This window comes from Condylura cristata, unplaced genomic scaffold (assembly GCF_000260355.1).
Source record: "Condylura cristata isolate star-nosed mole 26May11 unplaced genomic scaffold, ConCri1.0 scaffold00017, whole genome shotgun sequence".
NCBI lineage: Eukaryota > Metazoa > Chordata > Mammalia > Eulipotyphla > Talpidae > Condylura > Condylura cristata.
The window spans coordinates 37229451-37248953 of NW_004567118.1; the positions used below are offsets into that span (position 1 = coordinate 37229451).

At 35.3% G+C, this 19503-nt stretch overlaps 1 protein-coding gene across 1 annotated transcript in view; it reads left to right on the plus strand.

The window, feature by feature from the left end:
- NF1 (neurofibromin 1) overlaps positions 1 to 19503 on the plus strand; it is a 244417-nt gene that overhangs the window by 94601 nt on the left and 130313 nt on the right. The window contains exons 13-26 of the mRNA XM_004685158.2: positions 1455 to 1568; positions 4715 to 4794; positions 6308 to 6431; positions 7916 to 8077; positions 11009 to 11261; positions 11779 to 11852; positions 12114 to 12197; positions 13562 to 14002; positions 14374 to 14513; positions 14767 to 14889; positions 15318 to 15401; positions 16052 to 16168; positions 16744 to 16925; positions 17017 to 17228. Coding sequence (XP_004685215.1) covers positions 1455 to 1568; positions 4715 to 4794; positions 6308 to 6431; positions 7916 to 8077; positions 11009 to 11261; positions 11779 to 11852; positions 12114 to 12197; positions 13562 to 14002; positions 14374 to 14513; positions 14767 to 14889; positions 15318 to 15401; positions 16052 to 16168; positions 16744 to 16925; positions 17017 to 17228 — 2190 coding nt within the window. The remainder of the gene's footprint in view (positions 1 to 1454; positions 1569 to 4714; positions 4795 to 6307; positions 6432 to 7915; positions 8078 to 11008; positions 11262 to 11778; positions 11853 to 12113; positions 12198 to 13561; positions 14003 to 14373; positions 14514 to 14766; positions 14890 to 15317; positions 15402 to 16051; positions 16169 to 16743; positions 16926 to 17016; positions 17229 to 19503) is intronic.

Here is a 19503-nt window from a genome sequence, read left to right on the forward strand (position 1 = left end):
CACTGCCGAGGGGAGCAGCGGGCGGGTCAGGAGAGGTCTGCCACGCCATGTGGATCTCCTCCAGGGCAGGCGGGAATCGAACTCATGTGGAAGCGGGTTTAGATTCTCAGTGCTGTGCTTTTAACCCGCTGCGCCACCAGGGAGGGCCCATACTTTTAATTTTTTTATGCTCACATCGTCCTTTAGATCATATCCCTGGCCAGCTTAAAACCTTTTAGTTGAAATTTCTTTTGAGATGAAGACCACTTCTATTCCATCTAATTTCATATTTTCCTTTGTCTTCTCTGGTCCAGTCAAGAAGGCCTATCTTTTACTTCTTTTTATCTGCTATATTTTTCTGTTGTTCCCTTAGTTTATGTGTTTCCTTCCTTTCCAAATAGTAAACTCCTACTAATTCTGAGCTGTTGTCACTGTTCTAAGGAAACTTTCCTGACTATGTTGCATTTCTCTGTTATGTATTCATAGTAACATGCAATTTCATAACTTCACGTCATTTGCACTTTTATATTTATTAGTCTGATTGTTTTATTGATGTTCACCTTTCTCACCAAACTCCATGCTCCAGGAGTGCAGGAAATATCTCTTTCTTACTTTGTTGTATCTTTGGTTTTCAGTAAATATCAATGGTTATTAAAGAATATGGTGTCAGAAAGTAGGCTTACATTTTTGAATTATAGATATGCTGGTGTGAGGTATTACTTTAATCAAATCAGCAAAACCCTGTAGTTAACAAAATAAAATATGGGCCCAATTTTCACTGGCCTCACTTAAATGAACCAGTCATTCTTGAATTGTAAATAGATGCTTCCAAGTTATAGAAAGTGTTTTAGTCACTGTAAGTAGGTCAGCATTCTCATTTATATCAACCACAATTTTATTTGTTTAGTATACTTTTGTTTTCCACACTGAAAAAGACTGACATGGGTATCTTGCTATGTGGATTCTAGTTCTCTCTGTGGATTTGGGTAAAACCTTTGTACGGGACAAAAAGGCTGCACAGAATAATTATGTAGTGATAATTATGCAGTCTTCTTCTCCTTTGACACAATCATGTATAGATAAAACCAGTAAGTTTTAAGTCAAAGATATTTATTTAGCCAGTGTAGTGTTGCTGAAAAAAATCACTTAGCCTCATAATTTATCAGTTGGGAGCTAATATTTAACTTTTAATTAGTATTTTACTTGATATTGTTCACATTAATGAGCAAATATAAAGAAGATACTTTAAAGTGTTGAATTTTTTAAAATTTCACAATTTTTTATTGAGCTACAGCTCGCATACCATAAAATTCACAATTTAAAATGTACAGTTCACTGGCTTTTAGTGTGTTTACAGAGTTGTACAGTTACTACCAGAAACTTAATACCTATTAACAGTCTCTCTCCATTTCTGCTTCACTCTGCCTATTATCATATGATTTTTTTTAGTTGAAGTTTGTTTTTTTTCCTTGCAGAATCCAAGAAAACAGGGACCTGAAACCCAAGGCAGTACAGCAGAATTAATTACTGGGCTAGTGCAACTAGTTCCTCAGTCACACATGCCTGAGATTGCTCAGGAAGCGATGGAGGTAAGGCTCTTAATGCTAGGCTTTTATGGAAAAGGTTTTAACTATGTATGTTCTTGGTCTTTGGTGTGTGGTTTCTTTGAGCAGTGTCATTTATGACACCTCAGAGAGACATGTCATTTCTGGAAATGGTAGGTTGTGCTGCATCTCTGAATTCCATGGAGACAGAAGGGATATACGTGGCTTTAGATTATGTAGCACCAACTCTGTGTAAATTCTTATGCTTAATGAAAGAACTCAAATGTAATTGTGGTTGACAAATTCTTTTTAGTACATTAGTTTTCAAATAGGAATGTAATTCACATATCGCAGAGTTTGGTATTCTAAAGTATATAAATAATTTGGTAGTTCTGCCACTAATTCCAGAACATTTTTGTCACCCCTGTAAAGAAAACCTTTTACTACCCAGACCCCATCTACCCCAGCCCTGGCAACCACTATTTTTTTTCTTTTATTATTCTGGACTTTTGCTGTAAGTAGATCATATAATGTATATCCTTTTGTGTATGACTTCTTTCATTTAACTTAACTGTTTTCAAGATTTATGCATGTCATAGCATGAGTAAATATTTGTTCTTCTTATTGCCTAGTAATAATTCTTCATTATAGGAATATACTATACTTCATTCACCTATTCATCAGTTGATAGACATTTGGAATTATTTCTGCTTTTTGGCTGTTATGAACAATGCTGCTATGAGTATTTGTATAGGTTTGGTCTGGCTGTATCTCTTAGCATTTGCTAAATTATATGATATCCCTGTTTAACTTTTTGAAAAACTGCCAAGCTTTTTCATAGAACAGCATCTCTTTCTATTCCACCAATAATAAGAATTTCAATAATAAGAATTCTACATCCTTGCTAACACTTGTTATTGTCTGCCTTTTTGATTATATCTTTCTTTTTTTTAAAGATTTATTTATTTATTTGTACAGAACTGGGGTACAGGTCAGAGATGCAGAGGGTAAGAGGATTCAACAGAGAGAGAGTGGGGAGCACAACAGGCAGATCAACGAAGTGCACTGCTAAGGGGAGCAGCGGGCGGGTCAGGAGAGGTCTGCCAAGCCATGTGGTCACCTCTGGGGCAGGCGGGAATCAAAACTCATGTGGAAGTGGTTTAAGTTTCTTTGTGCTGTGCTTTAACCCGCTGCGCCACCAGGGAGGGCCATATCTTTTTTTTTTTTAAAGATTTTATGCATATAAGAACTGGGGAACAGGCCCCAGGTGCGGGGGGTGGGGTAGGGTGGGGATGGGGAAGGGGTTGGTGAGAGGACTAACCAGAGGTAGAGTGGGGAGCAGAACAGGCAGCGCTGAACAACACTGTTGAGGGGAGCAGTGGAGGAGACAGAAGTCTGCTGTGCCATGTGGGTCACCTCCCTGGCTGGGGATCAAACTTGTGCTGCAGTGTGGCTAAGGACAGCTTCACAGTGCTGTGCTTTAACCTGTTTTGCTACCAGGGAGGGCCCTGATTTTACATTTTAATGGGTATGAAGGCAGTTGACTTTTTAAAATGTTATACTGATTATATGATAAATATTTATTTTAAATCTTTAAAAGATTTATTTTATTTATGCATACAGTAACAGGCGTCTAGAGCAGAGGTTTGTGTGTGTGTGTGTATAGGGGGAGGGGGAGCAGTGGGGTGTTGTAAGAGGATTCACCAGAGATGGAGTGGGGAACAGAACAGGCAGATTTACTGAAATTCACTGCTGGGACCTCTCTGGTGGCACAGAGGGTTAAGTCTCAACATTATCAAACTGTCACCAACCACTGCAGCAGGAACTCAGTTCCTGGCCAGAGAGCTAACCCACATGGCACAATAAACCTCTCTGTCTGGCCCCTGCTCCTTTTAGGAGTGGATTTCAGTATATCTGTCTGTTCTGCTCCCCACTCTGTCCCTGCCCAACTCTGTCTCTGGTGAGTCCTCTCACACTCCCCCACCTCTGGCCTATGCAGAAATAATCATTCGTTTAAAAAAAGAGAAATAATACTGCTGAAGGAAGCAGTGGGTGAGACAGGAGACGTCTGCTGCATCATATGGTTTATTTCCCTGGCCAAGGAAAAGTCATGCTGCAGTGACTGGTGATGGCTTAATAACTCAGAGACTTTAACCCCTGTGCCTCCAAGGAGGCTCTAAATTTGTTTTTTATTGACATAAACTTTACATAATTAGATAAAACTGATCACTCGCAAATTCTCCTATATCGTTTTGTGATTCCATTCCTTACCCCAGCAATCCCTATCTGACTTCTGTCACTATTGTTTTGCCAGTTTCAGAGCTCCTATGATTGGAATCTTAGAATAGTGTCCTTTTTGTCTTGCTTCTTTCATTCAGCAAGTTTTTGAGGTTCATGTGTTAGTTCCTTCTCTTTTGTTTTTGTTGATAAACACTGCATTGATGATTATACTAGTTGATTCACTTATTGATTGCCAAATAGGGAATGTGTCCACTATTGCCAAAAGTTTTGTGCTCCTTCTTCCCCCTCTCCCATCATTGCCCTGTCCATTTCCCAGCTCCTGCTGCAAACAGTGATCTGCTTTTTTGTTACTGTAGATTAATTTGCATTTGCATAATTGCACTCCTGTTATTGTCTGTCTTTAACTCTACATAATTATCACAACAGTTATCTATGTTGTTGCATATGTCAGTAGTTATTCCTTTTAAAAATATCTTCCGTATTTTTGCTTTATGGTATTCCATTCATGGTTGGTACCACAATTTATTCATCTGTTTACTTGATGACAGTATTTGTGTTGTTTCCGGTGTTTGACTAATGTTTAGCTAAACTAATGTTTTCTAGTGTTTGCAAACAGCATTTCTTTGGAGTTTTACTAAAGAATTTTAAAGGGGGATAAAGAATCATGAAATATACCAACGAGAATCTGAGAAGAATGTGCAAAGCTCAAAAATGGATTTCCAGAGAAGCATTCCAACCTAATTGGAATTAGGTTGCAGTCGGGTTGAAGAAGAGTCTAATTTCACTCCAAATACTTTGATAGTTTTAAGTTATATAATGATAGTTTTTGAGTGTAAGTTTTTGATGAAATATTTAATTCCTATTAAATGATCTGTGAGCCAAATCCAATTTCAATTCTATGGTCAAATGGAATATTTAAATTTTCTTAAGTTTTCTCTTTTAAATTTCAGGCTCTACTAGTTCTTCATCAGTTAGACAGCATTGATTTGTGGAATCCTGATGCTCCTGTGGAAACATTTTGGGAAATTAGGTATATACTTTTTTTAGTTCATTTGAAAAACTTCTTCTGTCTTTAAATATTAACTTTATATTACTAAGTTTATTGAAAAACTTCATTCACCTATACTTTCAGAGGGTCACTAACTGTTTGGGATTAATTTGTATTTGTATTGGTTGGAGTTGTTTTTATTTTATTTTATTTGAGATTATTAATTAGATTATTTCTTGTTTTAACTAGAATAATACCACAGAGTTTTAGAAAAATACATGTTTAAAAATGTGCTAAATTTAGTTACCCAATGTGAAGTAGTTATTTGCTGCATTCTCTTCTATTTCATATTTTCTGTGTAGTTACAACTGTGTTTTTAATTGATTGTTAGAGGTATAAAATGTTAAAATTATGTGACAGTAATAGTTCACATTTTTAAGCTATGATTTTTCATAAATTTTCCATTATGCTAGTGTTTTTGGTTAATGACTTAATAACCACTTAGAAAGCAAAAAAATATATTATATATAGAATTCTATGATCTTTTTCCTATATAGTATGAATAGCTATCTTTTAACGAGCACAAAACCAACACACTGAGGACAAATTTGTCATTATCTTGTAATAGAGTGGGTGCACTAAGTGACTTGTTGCTGAGTTAAGTCCTAGATTCTAAGAGTGATTTGAAATGTAGTAATGTAATATGAACCTCATACATGAGTATTTAAAAATTTCCAAGTGCTATATTAAAAAGATAAACAGGTAAAACTAATTTTTAAATTTTTAACATGGTATATATATATTTCTAGAATATTATTTCAACATATGTTCAGTATGAAAGTTATTAGAGGTATTTGTATCTGATTTTTTCTTTTTTCATACAGTCTTTAAAATTTGGTGTGTTTCAACTTAATAGTAACTCTCAATTTGGACAAGTAACATTTCAAGTGCTTAGTGACTTCATGTGGCTGTGTAGTTGCTACTGTGTTAGACAGTGCAACTTTAGAGTTAGGGACCAGCAAACTTTTTGTCTAAAGAGCCAGTTAGTAATTACTTTAGTCTTTTTTGGCCAGATAGTCTCTGCTGTTAGAGCATAAAAGCAACCATAGGTAATATTTATTTGAGTGAGTGTGGTCATGTTCCACTAAAACTTTATTTACAAAAGCAAATGATGGTCTGGGTTTGGTCTGCAGGTAGTTTTTTATAGACCCTGCTCTAAAGCTTTGTGCTTATATGCAGAGTATGCTTTGCACATGGTTGCTCCTTTTATCTTGACTCCTCTGAAAGGATGAGGTGCATAGATGAAACAGGAATATGGAAAGAAAGGGACTTAGAAATAAATTTTTACTTACTTAGAAGTTGTTTTCATATAACCTGCAGACTTACTTCCTTTGGTTATCACAAAATTAATATTCTGATTATCATTTCTATGAAAGAAGTCCTAGAAGGGAAAAATAGAATTTGTGTCCATTATAAGAAAATACCATTCTTATATGCAGATTATATTAGGTTACTTATGATGATGCTGGTAACAATGAACTTTATGTTACTACAGCTCACAAATGCTTTTTTACATCTGCAAGAAATTAACTAGCCATCAGATGCTTAGTAGCACAGAAATTCTCAAATGGTTGCGGGAAATTTTGATCTGCAGGAATAAATTCCTTCTTAAAAATAAGGTAAGCAAAATGACATCTTTAGAAATGGGAGAATACTTGGAATGGTAATTGAACAAAATTAAGGAAGTATTTACTAGCCAAATTAGGTCCTATTAATTTCTCCCTCCTACACGATTGTTAAGGGAATATATGTTCAGAGGACATGACTGACCAGTCAATAAACATTAAAAATAATATTCTAAGAGCTGCCTTTAAAGCCATAGTTTTGATAAATTCTATTTGACTAAGTAGAACTTTTGGGCAGGAGGAGTAGGGACTGATAATCCAAATTAGATTGAGGAGCATGCAACCTGGCTCCTTTATATTTTAAAGATTTATTTTATTTATTTATGCATACAAGAATTGGGGTGTGGGCTAGAGGTGGGGGGTAGGGGTGGTGGTGAGAGGATTCTCCAGAGACAGAGGGGAGAAGAACAGGTGGATTTACTAAAATATGCTGCTGAGAAGAGCAGTGGGCAAGACATGATTGGTCTGCTGTGCCATGTGGTTCAGCTTCCTGGCTGGGGCTTCATAGTGCTGAGACTTAACCCCTTGCACAACCAGGAAGGCTCCTGTTTTTCTCAGGTTCATGAATACGACTTGAATTTTATGGCTAGACTAGTCTGGAGAATGTCTTTTATTGAGCAGTTGAAGGGAAGAGCTTTATTCTTTTATATCACCTCTTGAAAATATCAGTTTTCTCCTTAGGGTTGAATGAAATTTTTGATTTGGTCAAGGGTGTTGTAGAGTATAGGAAAGAGCTTTAAATTTATTTTGACACAAAATTTCTATAATTAGTCATTTAAAAAATCTTATTGGCTGGTTTTAAGAATACTTGATTTAATGAATTTGTCATTTCTGGAATTAAATGTTTTAAATTCATGGCTTTCAGGGTATCATGCATCCTGTTAAATTTCCATTGCTTATAAATGGGATAATGATAAATGGAATTATTGAATTTCTTTATACTAGGTTTATCTTAGTGTATTAATGTAGTACAATTTGGCTTTCGTATAATGAATCTGTAGTACTTTGACTAGCAGTTATTCCTATACTTCGCTTGTATATTGGTGTTAATTACTGGTCCAGAGGAACTTAATCTCAAAAGAGTTGGTTTTCAATTATCCTGCTGTGGTACAAGGATAAGATCTGATTGGGGGAGGGGGGACCCAACACTTTCTTGGTTATAATTAACTGAGAAGTACATTTTGTTTTTCATACAGTAGATTTATATTGTTAATGCTTTACTTGTTTTCACATTAGACTTATGTTTCTTGAATCTGTTGTTTTTGATGACTTGAAAGGTGGGAACTGAGGAATTACAAAGACATTGAGCAAACATTTGTACTACTTGATTTCTAGTGAATGTTCTCAAGGTTGAAGGATAGGAGTTAGGTGAAGAGATTTTTCCAAGATAGGCCCAAATGGGAAGGCAAGTCACATTAAACATTTATTTTTCTTAGCTATCAGTGCTTCATTAGTGCTCACTTATTACTTCTTTCTAGCAGGCAGACAGAAGTTCCTGTCATTTTCTTTTCCTGTATGGGGTAGGATGTGATGTTCCCTCAAGTGGAAATACCAGTCAGATGTCCATGGATCACGAGGAGTTACTTCGTACTTATACTCCTGGAACCTCTCTCCGGAAGGGAAAAGGAAACTCATCCATGGTAATGAAGTTTCTTCTGTGGTTTTTTTGTGTCATCATCTGTGCTCTGTGTGTGTGTGTGTGTTTGTGTGCTCTTTATTCTGATGGACTTTGGTAGTTTCAACTATATAATATAGCACAATAAAGACCTTCTTACATACTAGTTCTGGCAATGCTCTTTGTGGAGTCTGAGGGAAATTCCTAGCACCTCTGTTCATTCCTCAGTTTAAAGTGGGGATAATAATTCTTCCTGCCCCAGAATTGGAGAACTGGAAATTAAATGAGAGTACATGTAAAAAGCCTTTGATCTAGTATTTGACATTTGTAAGCTATACCTGATAACCATAATTAGTGTAAATTTCTGCCCCAATTTGACCACTTAGATTCCTCAGTTTAAAAGTTGTACCAACTAACAAATGTATAAATTTACTGAGAGAAAAAGCATTTTGCTTGATGTTACAGATAAGTTTCTGTGATTTTTTTTTTTTTGCTTGTGTGCATGTTCCTTTTAAAAATAGATCATAGGATAAGTGAAAATATCAAATAATTGCAAGAGTTTCTTTTTCAGACCAAAGCTTTTTTTAAAACCTAATTTTTTTTATTGATTAAACTTCTTTATTTTCTTCCATTATTGCTTACTTTTCTAGAGTAGTTTATTTCTCCCCTAAGGTGTAATTCCCATAAATATCCCCTACCACATTGTATCTGTGAGCTGTCACCATAGTTCCTTGTGCCCTTCCCTCTCATTTTGATGCCTCCCCTGCTGTGTACCTCAGATCTAAAGTTTACCTACAAGTGTTATCTTTTTTTGGCCCTATGTTCAGTTCCTCTATAGTCTTGATATTTGATATTTTCTTTTTCCTTCTGAGTTACTTCACCAAGCATAATTCCTCCTAGCTCCATCTTTGTTGCTGCAAATGACATGAGTTCATCTTTTTCGATTGTTGAATAGTAATCCATTGTGTGTGTGTGTATACACCTTGATCCATTCATCTGTTTTTGGGCATTTAGATTGTTCCTATAGCTTAGCTATTATAAATAGTGCTGCAGTAAACATAGGTATACAGGTTTCTTTTCATATTAGTGTTTTTGTATTCTTTGGGTAGATTCCTAGGAATGGTATTGCTGGGGAATCTGATAGATTCATATTTTAGTAATCTGAGGAACCTTTTCATAGTGGTTGGACCTGTTGCATTCCCACCAGCAGTGTAAGAGAGTTTCTTTTTTCTCTGATCTTCACTAGCATTTGTTGTTGCCAATTTTTTGATATGGGCTTGAGCATTTTTTCACATATCTTGGCCATTTGCATTTTTTTTTTAGTTTTTGAGCCCATTCTTTGACTGGGTTGTTTGTTTTTCTTAAGTTGTATGAGTCCTTTGTAGATCTTTGATATGACAGTTGTATGGAATACAAATATTTTTGCCCAATCTGTGGGTTGTCTCTTTGTTTAGATTATTGTCTCTTGCTGTACTGCAGCTTTCTAATTTAATGTAGTTCCAGCTGTTTGTCTTTTCCTTCAAATTTTTTTTGCCCCTGGGGATGAGTTCTCAAAGATACCTCTGAGATGTCATAGAGTGTTTGCCTTTTTTTTTCTTTTTCTTTCTTTATGTATTTATGCTTTCTGGTCTTCCATTCAAGTCTTGTTACTCATTTTGAGTTGGTTTTTGTATATGGTGTGAGGTAGTAATCTAGTTACATTATTTTGTATGTGGTGGTCCAGTTTTACCAGCACCATTTATTGAAGAGACTACCCTTGCTCTGGTAAACATTCTTTGCTCATTTGCCCTAGATAGTTAACCATATATGTGTAACTTTATTTTTTGCTTTTCAGTTCCATTCCATTGGTCTGTGTGTGTGTGGTTTTGTTCCAGTAGAATGCTGTGTTAATTATTATGGCTCTATAGTATAGTTTGAAGTCTAGGTGTGTAGTACCTCCATTCTTTCACTTTTTAGTTAAGAGAATTGACTACTCAAGGTTTTTGTGATTCTATAAGAATTTCAGCAACATTTGTTCTATTTTTTTTTTTTTTTAGAATTATTTAATCAAACAGAACTGGGGTACAGGCCAGAGATGCGGAGGGTGAGAGGATTCACCAGAGACAGAGCGGGGAGCAGAACAGGCAGATCGACGAAGTACACTGCTGAGGGGAGCAGCGGGCGGGTCAGGAGAGGTCTGCCACGCCATGTGGTCACCTCCAGGGCAGGCGGGAATCGAACTCATGCGGAAGCGGCTTTAGATTCTCAGTGCTGTGCTTTAACCCGCTGCGCCACCAGGGAGGGCCTGTTCTATTTTTTTGAAGAGAAATTTTGAAGAATGCCACTAAGATTTTTACTGGAAAAAAATTATAGCAAATCTGTACATTGCTTTTGGTAGCCATTTTGATCATGTTAATTCTTCCAATCCATGAGGATGGAACTAATTTAAAATATAACTTTAGTGGAGGGAAAATAACAACTAAGCAGTATGGTTTACAATTTTCTTTTTTACCTGTGCAATTTGCATTCATTTTATAAATGAAAAGCCTGTCTCCTTTTTTTTTTATCATAGGAATTTGTATTTATAATCAAGTTGATCTTCTGCAACAATATTTTCTGTCTGTGCCTTTATTTCAGTGCCTCAGTGTCCCAGCATGTATAGAGAATATCCTTTTTACTTCCTTTTCCTTTGTCATTTATAAATGCCCAGAAGCTGTGTGACAGTTTTCATTCAGTAGATTTATGTTGCATAGACTTAATTTACATGTCTGGAATTTGGAATAGGAATTTAAGTTTGGACAGCAGCAACATTATGTTGGTTTGAATAATTTTCTTGTCAGACATAAATTTTGGGGCTTGAGAATTGCCATCATGATTAAAGGGGAATAATCTGGTGGATTATTATATGCAAATATATATGATACTGGGTTTTACATACAATATCACCTAACTTGAAAATGTATGCTTCCCACTTCAGGATAGTGCAGCAACAGGGTGCAGTGGAACCCCACCAATATGCCGACAAGCCCAGACCAAACTTGAAGTGGCTCTGTATATGTTTCTTTGGAGCCCTGACACTGAAGCTGTTCTGGTTGCCATGTCCTGTTTCCGCCACCTCTGTGAGGAAGCGGATATTCGGTGTGGGGTGGATGAAGTGTCGGTGCATAACTTTCTGCCCAACTATAACACATTCATGGAGTTTGCTTCTGTCAGCAATATGATGTCAACAGGTAAATGTTTCTTTCAGTTCACTTTGACAGTTTGATGCAGTAATGTGATTGTGCTAGGGATGTAATCGGAATGTATTTAAGATTATTACTTTAGGAGTTTACTTATAGTAGCTTTTTGAAATTTTTCTGCACAAGATAGTGTGAAATAAATAGCATTTGGAATAATTTCTCACCAAGTTTATAATATGCTGTACATTTGTTTATAGCACTGCCAGTATAAATTGCTGTCAGTTATAGATTATATAATTTGATATGCCTGAATTATATGTGTTAAATTTTAAACACATTGGTGTACATGTTTTGAGTAAATATAGGTAGAGATAATTATTTCATGCTGTGGGTATTACGGAGTCCAAGTTAAATACCTTTTCTGGGAGGCTGATGAAAGGAAATATTCAGCTTTATCATTTGAAGCTTTTCACTTTTCTAGTTTGCATTTTAGATTGGGCTTGCCAGGTTTTCCACTGGGGAGCAGGGCTCTGTATGTTATAGGTGATTTGCTGTTATTGTTACCTAGGAAGAGCAGCACTTCAGAAAAGAGTAATGGCACTGCTAAGGCGCATTGAGCATCCCACTGCAGGAAACACAGAGGTATGTCAGCAACAGAAACATAATTTCCAGTTTCCACCTTGATTTTAGAAGCCTCGTGGCATTTATATGTATGCACGCATGTGTATGTGTATGTGTGTGTGTACATAAATAAATTGGGAATGGTTTTGAAGCAAATCTAAGATTGTGCATAATACAAGTAGTATATTATACTTACATGCTAAATTTGAAACGTATCTATTGCTGATTGATTTTAGCTTTAGGTTTAAAGTTGATTTCAAGAGGTAATTGCCTTCATTTTAGGCTTGGGAAGATACACATGCAAAGTGGGAACAAGCTACAAAACTAATCCTCAATTTTCCAAAAGCCAAAATGGAAGATGGCCAGGTGAGTTTGGAAAGTTGGCATTTTTATCTGTTAATTGATGAGTTAAATAATATGCACTTGGGTATTATTTTGAGTCACTCTTAATGTAATAAATATATAGTTGTTATAAAACTGTTACTTAGTTTTCTGCCCTACATTATCTGATATAGTAGCTGCTTACCTTACTTAAGTTTAAATTAATTAAAATGAAATGTGATTAAAATTCAGTGTCTTGATCATACAATAGCCACATGTGGCAGTGACTGTATTAGAGTTGATATAACTAATTCCATCATTGTAGAAATACTGGAAAGTACTTAGCTAGTGATGACTTTTGACATAGACCATTACTTTACTGCCTTTCTTTTTCTTCATCAGAGTATTTCATAGAATTTTCAGAAAAATTCACTCAGGAAAGGGTTGACAGAGTAGAGAAAAATAAATTGAAGTTGAAACAACACATTTTACTATTTTATTAGGTATTCTACTTAAAGATATGGTGGGCACAATTGAATCCATAGGTTAGATGAAATTCAAAGATTTGGACATTTCATCTATCATCTATTTTCATTTGCTTTTCCAGAAATTCACAGTTAAGTGACATTTATATACTTGATTTGTAATGAGCATATTACTCATATTTTTAGAAAAATTGTGTAGTCTCTCAGAGCTTTTTTCTTTTCAAACTTACTTAGAATGGGGGGGGAATTGATTTTGTAAAATAAAAATGTGTACCTTTTTGGAGAGGACACATGGCTTCTGAATGAAAACTTTTCTTTTTTTGGTAACGTATTGAGACCTAACTCACACAATATACAATTCACCCACTTGAAATGTATAGTCTAGTTTTTTTAATATATTCAGAGTAGTGCATTTATAAAACAGATCTCCTTTAGCTATTAGTCTCTAAACCCTCAATTTCTTTTTTTATAATAGTTTATTTTTACATCATTTTGTACATTTTTTTTTTCATCTCAATTGTAATCCCCGTGGTAAACCCTCAATTTCTTTCTTTCTCCTCAGCCGTGGGCAACCACTAATCTACTTTGTTTCTCTGTAGATCTGTCTATCATGGACATTTCATATAAGTGGAATTGTGCAATATGCTGTATTTTGGGACTGATTTACTTGATATGTGGCATGATGTCTGAAAATCACTCATCTAATTCAATTTAAATTTAAAAGAAATTTAACAATTCTGAGTTGATTTTTTTTAGTCTAACTTATAAAAATGTGACTTTAAGTCATAAACATGCTGATCTTAAGTTTGGATTTTTTTTTAAATGTAGAAAGTGTTCTTTTGTCAGGAGGAAATACTGGGTAATTAGTTAAGTCTCAACTAAATTAGGTTGAATTTACACTTTGCATACAAACTTTGTGTTTAGGCTGCTGAAAGCCTTCATAAGACCATCGTTAAAAGGCGAATGTCTCATGTGAGTGGAGGAGGATCCATAGATTTGTCTGACACAGACTCCCTACAGGAATGGATAAACATGACTGGCTTCCTTTGTGCTCTTGGAGGAGTGTGTCTACAGCAGAGAAGCAATTCTGGTCTGGCAACCTATAGCCCACCCATGGGCCCAGTGAGTGAGCGAAAGGGTTCCATGATTTCAGTGATGTCCTCAGAGGGAAATGCTGATACACCTGTCAGTAAATTTATGGATCGGCTGCTATCCTTAATGGTGTGTAACCATGAAAAAGTGGGACTTCAAATACGGACCAATGTTAAGGATCTGGTGGGTCTAGAATTGAGTCCTGCTCTTTATCCAATGTTATTTAACAAATTGAGGAATACCATCAGCAAGTTCTTTGACTCCCAAGGACAGGTAAAGTGTTCTCTGCTTTATTTTTCACCCTTCCCTATAAATAGAGTCAGTCTTTTGAGATAATTAAGTCTTTGCCTTTTAGATCATCTAATTAGATTCTTGCATGAATATTTACTCACAATATTTTTAAATCGGCAACAGAAACTTGTAGAAAGAAGATTCTTTCATTGTAGGGATCAATTTAATCCATCGAACTCTAGTATTTTTATGTGTCTGGAATTATGAGTGTCTTCTGTCTGGGTGTATCTGTGTTTATCCCTGTGCTTGTTTGGCTGCTTTTCTGCACTTACATGCCATTTAGATCTGAGGCAGCCTCATCTCTTTTAAGATATCTGCTGTGCATTGATTTCATAATGTATTTTGTTCTTTAGGTTTTACTGACTGATACCAATACTCAGTTTGTAGAGCAAACTATAGCTATAATGAAAAATTTACTAGATAATCATACTGAAGGCAGCTCTGAACATCTGGGACAAGCTAGCATTGAAACAATGATGTTGAATCTAGTCAGGTAAGCATTCTGCTGAATGTAGCAGAAACACATGGTTTTGGTAGTTATTAGTAAAATAATCTGTTGTCCTTTTCTTTATTGTACGTAAGTTAGGATGTGCCAATAAATTAATCAGAAATTACATATTTTCTCATAAATAAGTTTACAGTTTTTATACTAACATTTAATTATATTACTTAGAGATTAATGCATCTAGAAAACCTTTTCTTTTGTTAATATCTGATTTTTTTTCAATTTTTTTTTATCTAAATAGATATGTTCGTGTACTTGGGAACATGGTCCATGCAATTCAAATAAAAACGAAACTTTGTCAGTTAGTTGAGGTAATGATGGCAAGAAGGGATGACCTCTCATTTTGTCAAGAGATGAAATTTAGGTGAGTTCCCCCAAAAAACAAGGTAAGATCTTAAAAGTTTTTATTATGGCAAGTGAAGATACAGAAAAATAGTAGATAACCTTATCGTCATGGAAGGGGGAGAGATTAGAAAGGGAGCATTTTACATGTTACTTTACTCTCTATGTCTTAAATTTCCCAAAGTTTTGTGCTCAGGATAGTGCTCCCCTTTACTGAAATTATATTATATTTGGGCTAAGAATTTAATTTAGTTTCTAAACTTTAGCTGATGGTTAATGTGGAGGATTAGTGTTTACATTTCTTATGTGTGTCATTCTGTTAGTTTTGTTCATATCACTGAATTGTTTGACTAATTTTGCACTATTAAAATATATGGGTAAGGTGTATGTGATCTAAAGTTCTTTATCTTTTCTTTTTTTGGCTGTCTTCTTTCCTCTGAAATTCTCTAGGAATAAAATGGTAGAATACCTGACAGACTGGGTTATGGGAACATCAAACCAAGCAGCAGATGATGATGTCAAATGTCTTACAAGGTAAAAAGGAAATGACCTTTAAATTATTAGCAGGTTTTACTGATTATACATTTATCTTATGTTTTTTTGTATCAAAATTTGTATTTGAGTTATATGAAGATATTTTTATAGAAAGACTTTCGGTGAAAAACAAATGTGAGAGAGTGTTATGTTAAGAAAGTTAGTGTTGTCTAGGAAGGATAATATATAGTATGGGGAAGTGTTTTTTTATATAAAGTTTGTGCTTATGATTACATAGGTAAAGGTATTATTAGAGAAACTTACCTGATTCTAAACTGTAAGTTGTAAAATCATACTACTTTTAAGAAGTAATTGCTTAAGTTTGCTCAAATGATAAATATTTATTGCTGCATATTAGAAAATAATTTAACAGTATTGACTTCATAATAGCAACTCAAATAATATTTCTTTTATCAGTACATGGTTTTGGTTTAAAGTAGTCATTTTGCTAAGAGTATTTATTCTCTCCCTCTTCCCAACTTGTGTCCTGAGGTATGCAAATGTTATTAGCTCAGATTATTGAAGTTGTCTGACTAGTTTAAAGAAATTGGTAGTTTTCTAAAGCTTTGTGTTGTTAGGAAGAAGTTTATTTGAGGGGAAGGTAAGTAGAATAATCTGAAATATTTTTGGTCTTTAATTTTTTTCCTCAGAGATTTGGACCAGGCAAGCATGGAAGCAGTAGTTTCACTCCTGGCTGGTCTTCCACTGCAGCCTGAGGAAGGGGACGGTGTGGAATTGATGGAAGCCAAATCACAGTTATTTCTTAAGTAAATTTCAGTCACTATTAGCACAAAACAAAAAGCAAGGTGTCCCGCAACAAAGAAAGTATAACTAAAATAGCAAATGATTCTGTTTAGAAAATGGACCTAATTGCTTTACTATGATGGCCATTGACTGCTGTCTCCTAATAAGGATCATATGCCTTAAGAAATACTCCCTATGACAGGACAGATTAAAAAAAAAAAAAACCTGTGCTTTATAGAAGAAAATGTGATCAGTGAGTTGTATTGACAATAAAACCGAGTTTGCTTCATTAAGTCATTTTAAATGCCATTGCCTAAACTTTTTGGGCCACTAATTTTATATGATTAGCATTAAACATGCTGCACTTACCAGGAAACATTTCTTCTATTTGGTAATTGTGTTATGAAGCATGTACTGGTTTTGTCAGGATAAAACCATTTTGACATAGAACACTTTATAATGAGCCATTTCGGCTGATTACTCCAAGGCTAGAAAGAACTAGGTACCCTCACCTCTCATATGGTGATCTCACAATGTCAGGGTAGCTTTCTGGTTGATGTGGCCTTCACTGTCTAAGTGCCAGTCTTTTATTTCTCAGGTATTTTACATTGTTTATGAACCTTTTGAATGACTGCAGTGAAGTTGAAGATGAAAATGCACAAACAGGTGGTAGGAAACGTGGCATGTCTCGGAGACTGGCATCACTGAGGCACTGTACAGTCCTTGCAATGTCAAATTTACTCAATGCTAACGTTGACAGTGGCCTCATGCACTCCATAGGTGAGATAAAATGAAAGCATTATACAGAAAATTAAAACCATATTCAGCAAGACCATGCTAATAAATTTTCATCTATGTATGTCCATATCAGGTTTGGGTTATCACAAAGATCTCCAGACAAGAGCTACATTTATGGAAGTTCTGACAAAAATCCTCCAACAAGGCACAGAATTTGACACACTTGCAGAAACAGTGTTGGCAGATCGGTTTGAGAGACTGGTGGAATTGGTCACAATGATGGGTGATCAGGGAGAGCTCCCTATAGCTATGGCTCTGGCTAATGTGGTACCTTGTTCTCAGTGGGTAAGTGAATTGAGTTAAGCGGCGAAGAAGAGTGCCTTGCACATAATAGGTTTTCAAAATACATGTGTATTTTGAATGTTTATTGAATGAATTGCTAAAACATTAGAATTGGAATAAACTTCCAATAATTTGAATGATTTTTAGCTGTGGAAAAGTGGTTTCAACTGTGGGAGCTCCTTGCCCTCACTAGTACTCTGTCCCATTCTACTGATAAAGTCTAGTTGAACAGTAGTCAAAAGAATATTAAAATCATTGATCTGCTCTGGTGCTTTCATAGATTAAATTATACATTTAGGTTTAAACTTAGTTGTTACTAATGGTTGAAATAGAATTCAAGATTATTTCCATTTATAATCTCAGCTCACACTTCTTTTTTTCTATAATGCATTGCAGTTTTCTCAAAATGTAAACACTTTTTGCATTTGAAAGTATGTTTTATTTTTATTTTTTTAAGATTCATTTATTTATGCAACAAAAGTGGGTATAAGCCAGAGGTGCTGGGGGAGGGGGAAGAGGTTTCACCAGAGACAGAGCAGGGAAAGGAACAGGCAGATGTACTGAAATACACTGCTGAGGGGAGCAGTGGGAGAAACAGGAGAGGTCTGCTGTGCTATGTGGGTCAGCACCCTGGCTGGAGGTTGATCGAACTCATGCTGCAGTGGCTGGTGATAACTTGATAACACTGAGATTTTAATCCCTACCAGGGAGACCCCCTACGATGTTTATTTTAAACAATGAAGATATAATATGACTACTTGGCATCTCAATAAAATAATGTTCCTAAAATCATACCATTCTTCACAAAATAAACCAAAAATTTGATAATTGTTCCTTTTGATGTTAAAAAGCTATTTAGTTTATATTGTATCCAAAATGATTTCAGCATAAGTTATAGCTAATAAGATAATATGTTTGTTTCTGCTTAAATGTTATAGTATTTTATTACTTACATTTAAAGTAAAACTCAAATTCCTTACTCTAGCTTATAAGACTTTACCCAGCATGAGCTCTGTCTCATCTTTCAAAGCATCTTCTCCCATCTTCCTTCTTATTCACCCAAGCTAAACAAAACTGTCATCAGACTTATTTCTGTCTTAGAAATACATAGAGCACCTTGCTGCTAATGCTGCCGCCACTGCTGCTCCCGCTGACACCACCACAGTTGCCTGAAATGAGTGTTCTTTTGTAAATGGCCAACTTCTGAAAGTTTTAGTCTGGATGACATTTTAAAAAAATAATAATTTGAAATTAATACTGTTTAAGTATGCAAAGTAACAGACATGTATATATCCTACATCATGATCACTAGCAAAAGACTAGTTTTTGGGCCTCCCTGATGGTACATGGGTTAAAGTCTTAGTGATGGTACATGGGTTAAAGTCTTAGTGCTGTCAAGCTGTCACCAGCCACTACAACATGAGTTCGATTGTCCACCAGAGAACTGACCCATATGGCGTAGCAGACCTCTCCTGTCCTTCCCACTGCTCCCCTCAACAGTATTATTTCAGTTTATCTGCTTCTTCTATGGACCACTCTGTCTCTGGTCAATCCTCTCATCACCCGCGCTCCCATCCAGTTCTTGTATGCGTAAATAAATAAAATAATTTTTTTTAAAAGAAGACTAGCTTTCTTCCATGCTCATATATTAACACTATTTACCTGTGTCACCCACCTTATGTCCCCTCTGGTCGTCACCAGTGTGCTCTGTATTTAAGAGTTTGGTTTGGTTTTATTGGTTCATTTGCTTTTGCTTTGTTTTTTAATATTTCATATATGTGTAAAATAATTTGTGTTCTTCCTGATTTTTTTAATTTAGCATAATGTTCTCAAGGTATGTGTTGCAAATGGCAAAATTTCATTCTTTTTAATGACCAAGTACTGTTCCTGTATATAAGTACTTATGTACACATTGCCCTTTATACACGACAGTGGACACTTAATGTTGTTTCTGTACTTGGTCATTGTAAATAGGCATGCATAGGCCTTTTGAATTAGCCTGTTTTTCTTTAGATAAATGCCCAGAATTGAGAAAACTAGGTATTAACTTTATGAACTGGGGTTGGAAAACATTTTTTCCTATAACTGCATCTACATGTCTTCTTTAACGTGTTTGTTCAAATTCTTTGCTCATTTTTAAATGTGGTTGCTTCATTATTTTGTTGTTGAGCATATTAATTCTTTATATGTTTTAGACATTAAGACTTTGTTGAAGGTATGGCACACAAACATATTCTCCCATTCAGTAAGTTGTCTTTTTGTTTTTATGATAGTTTCT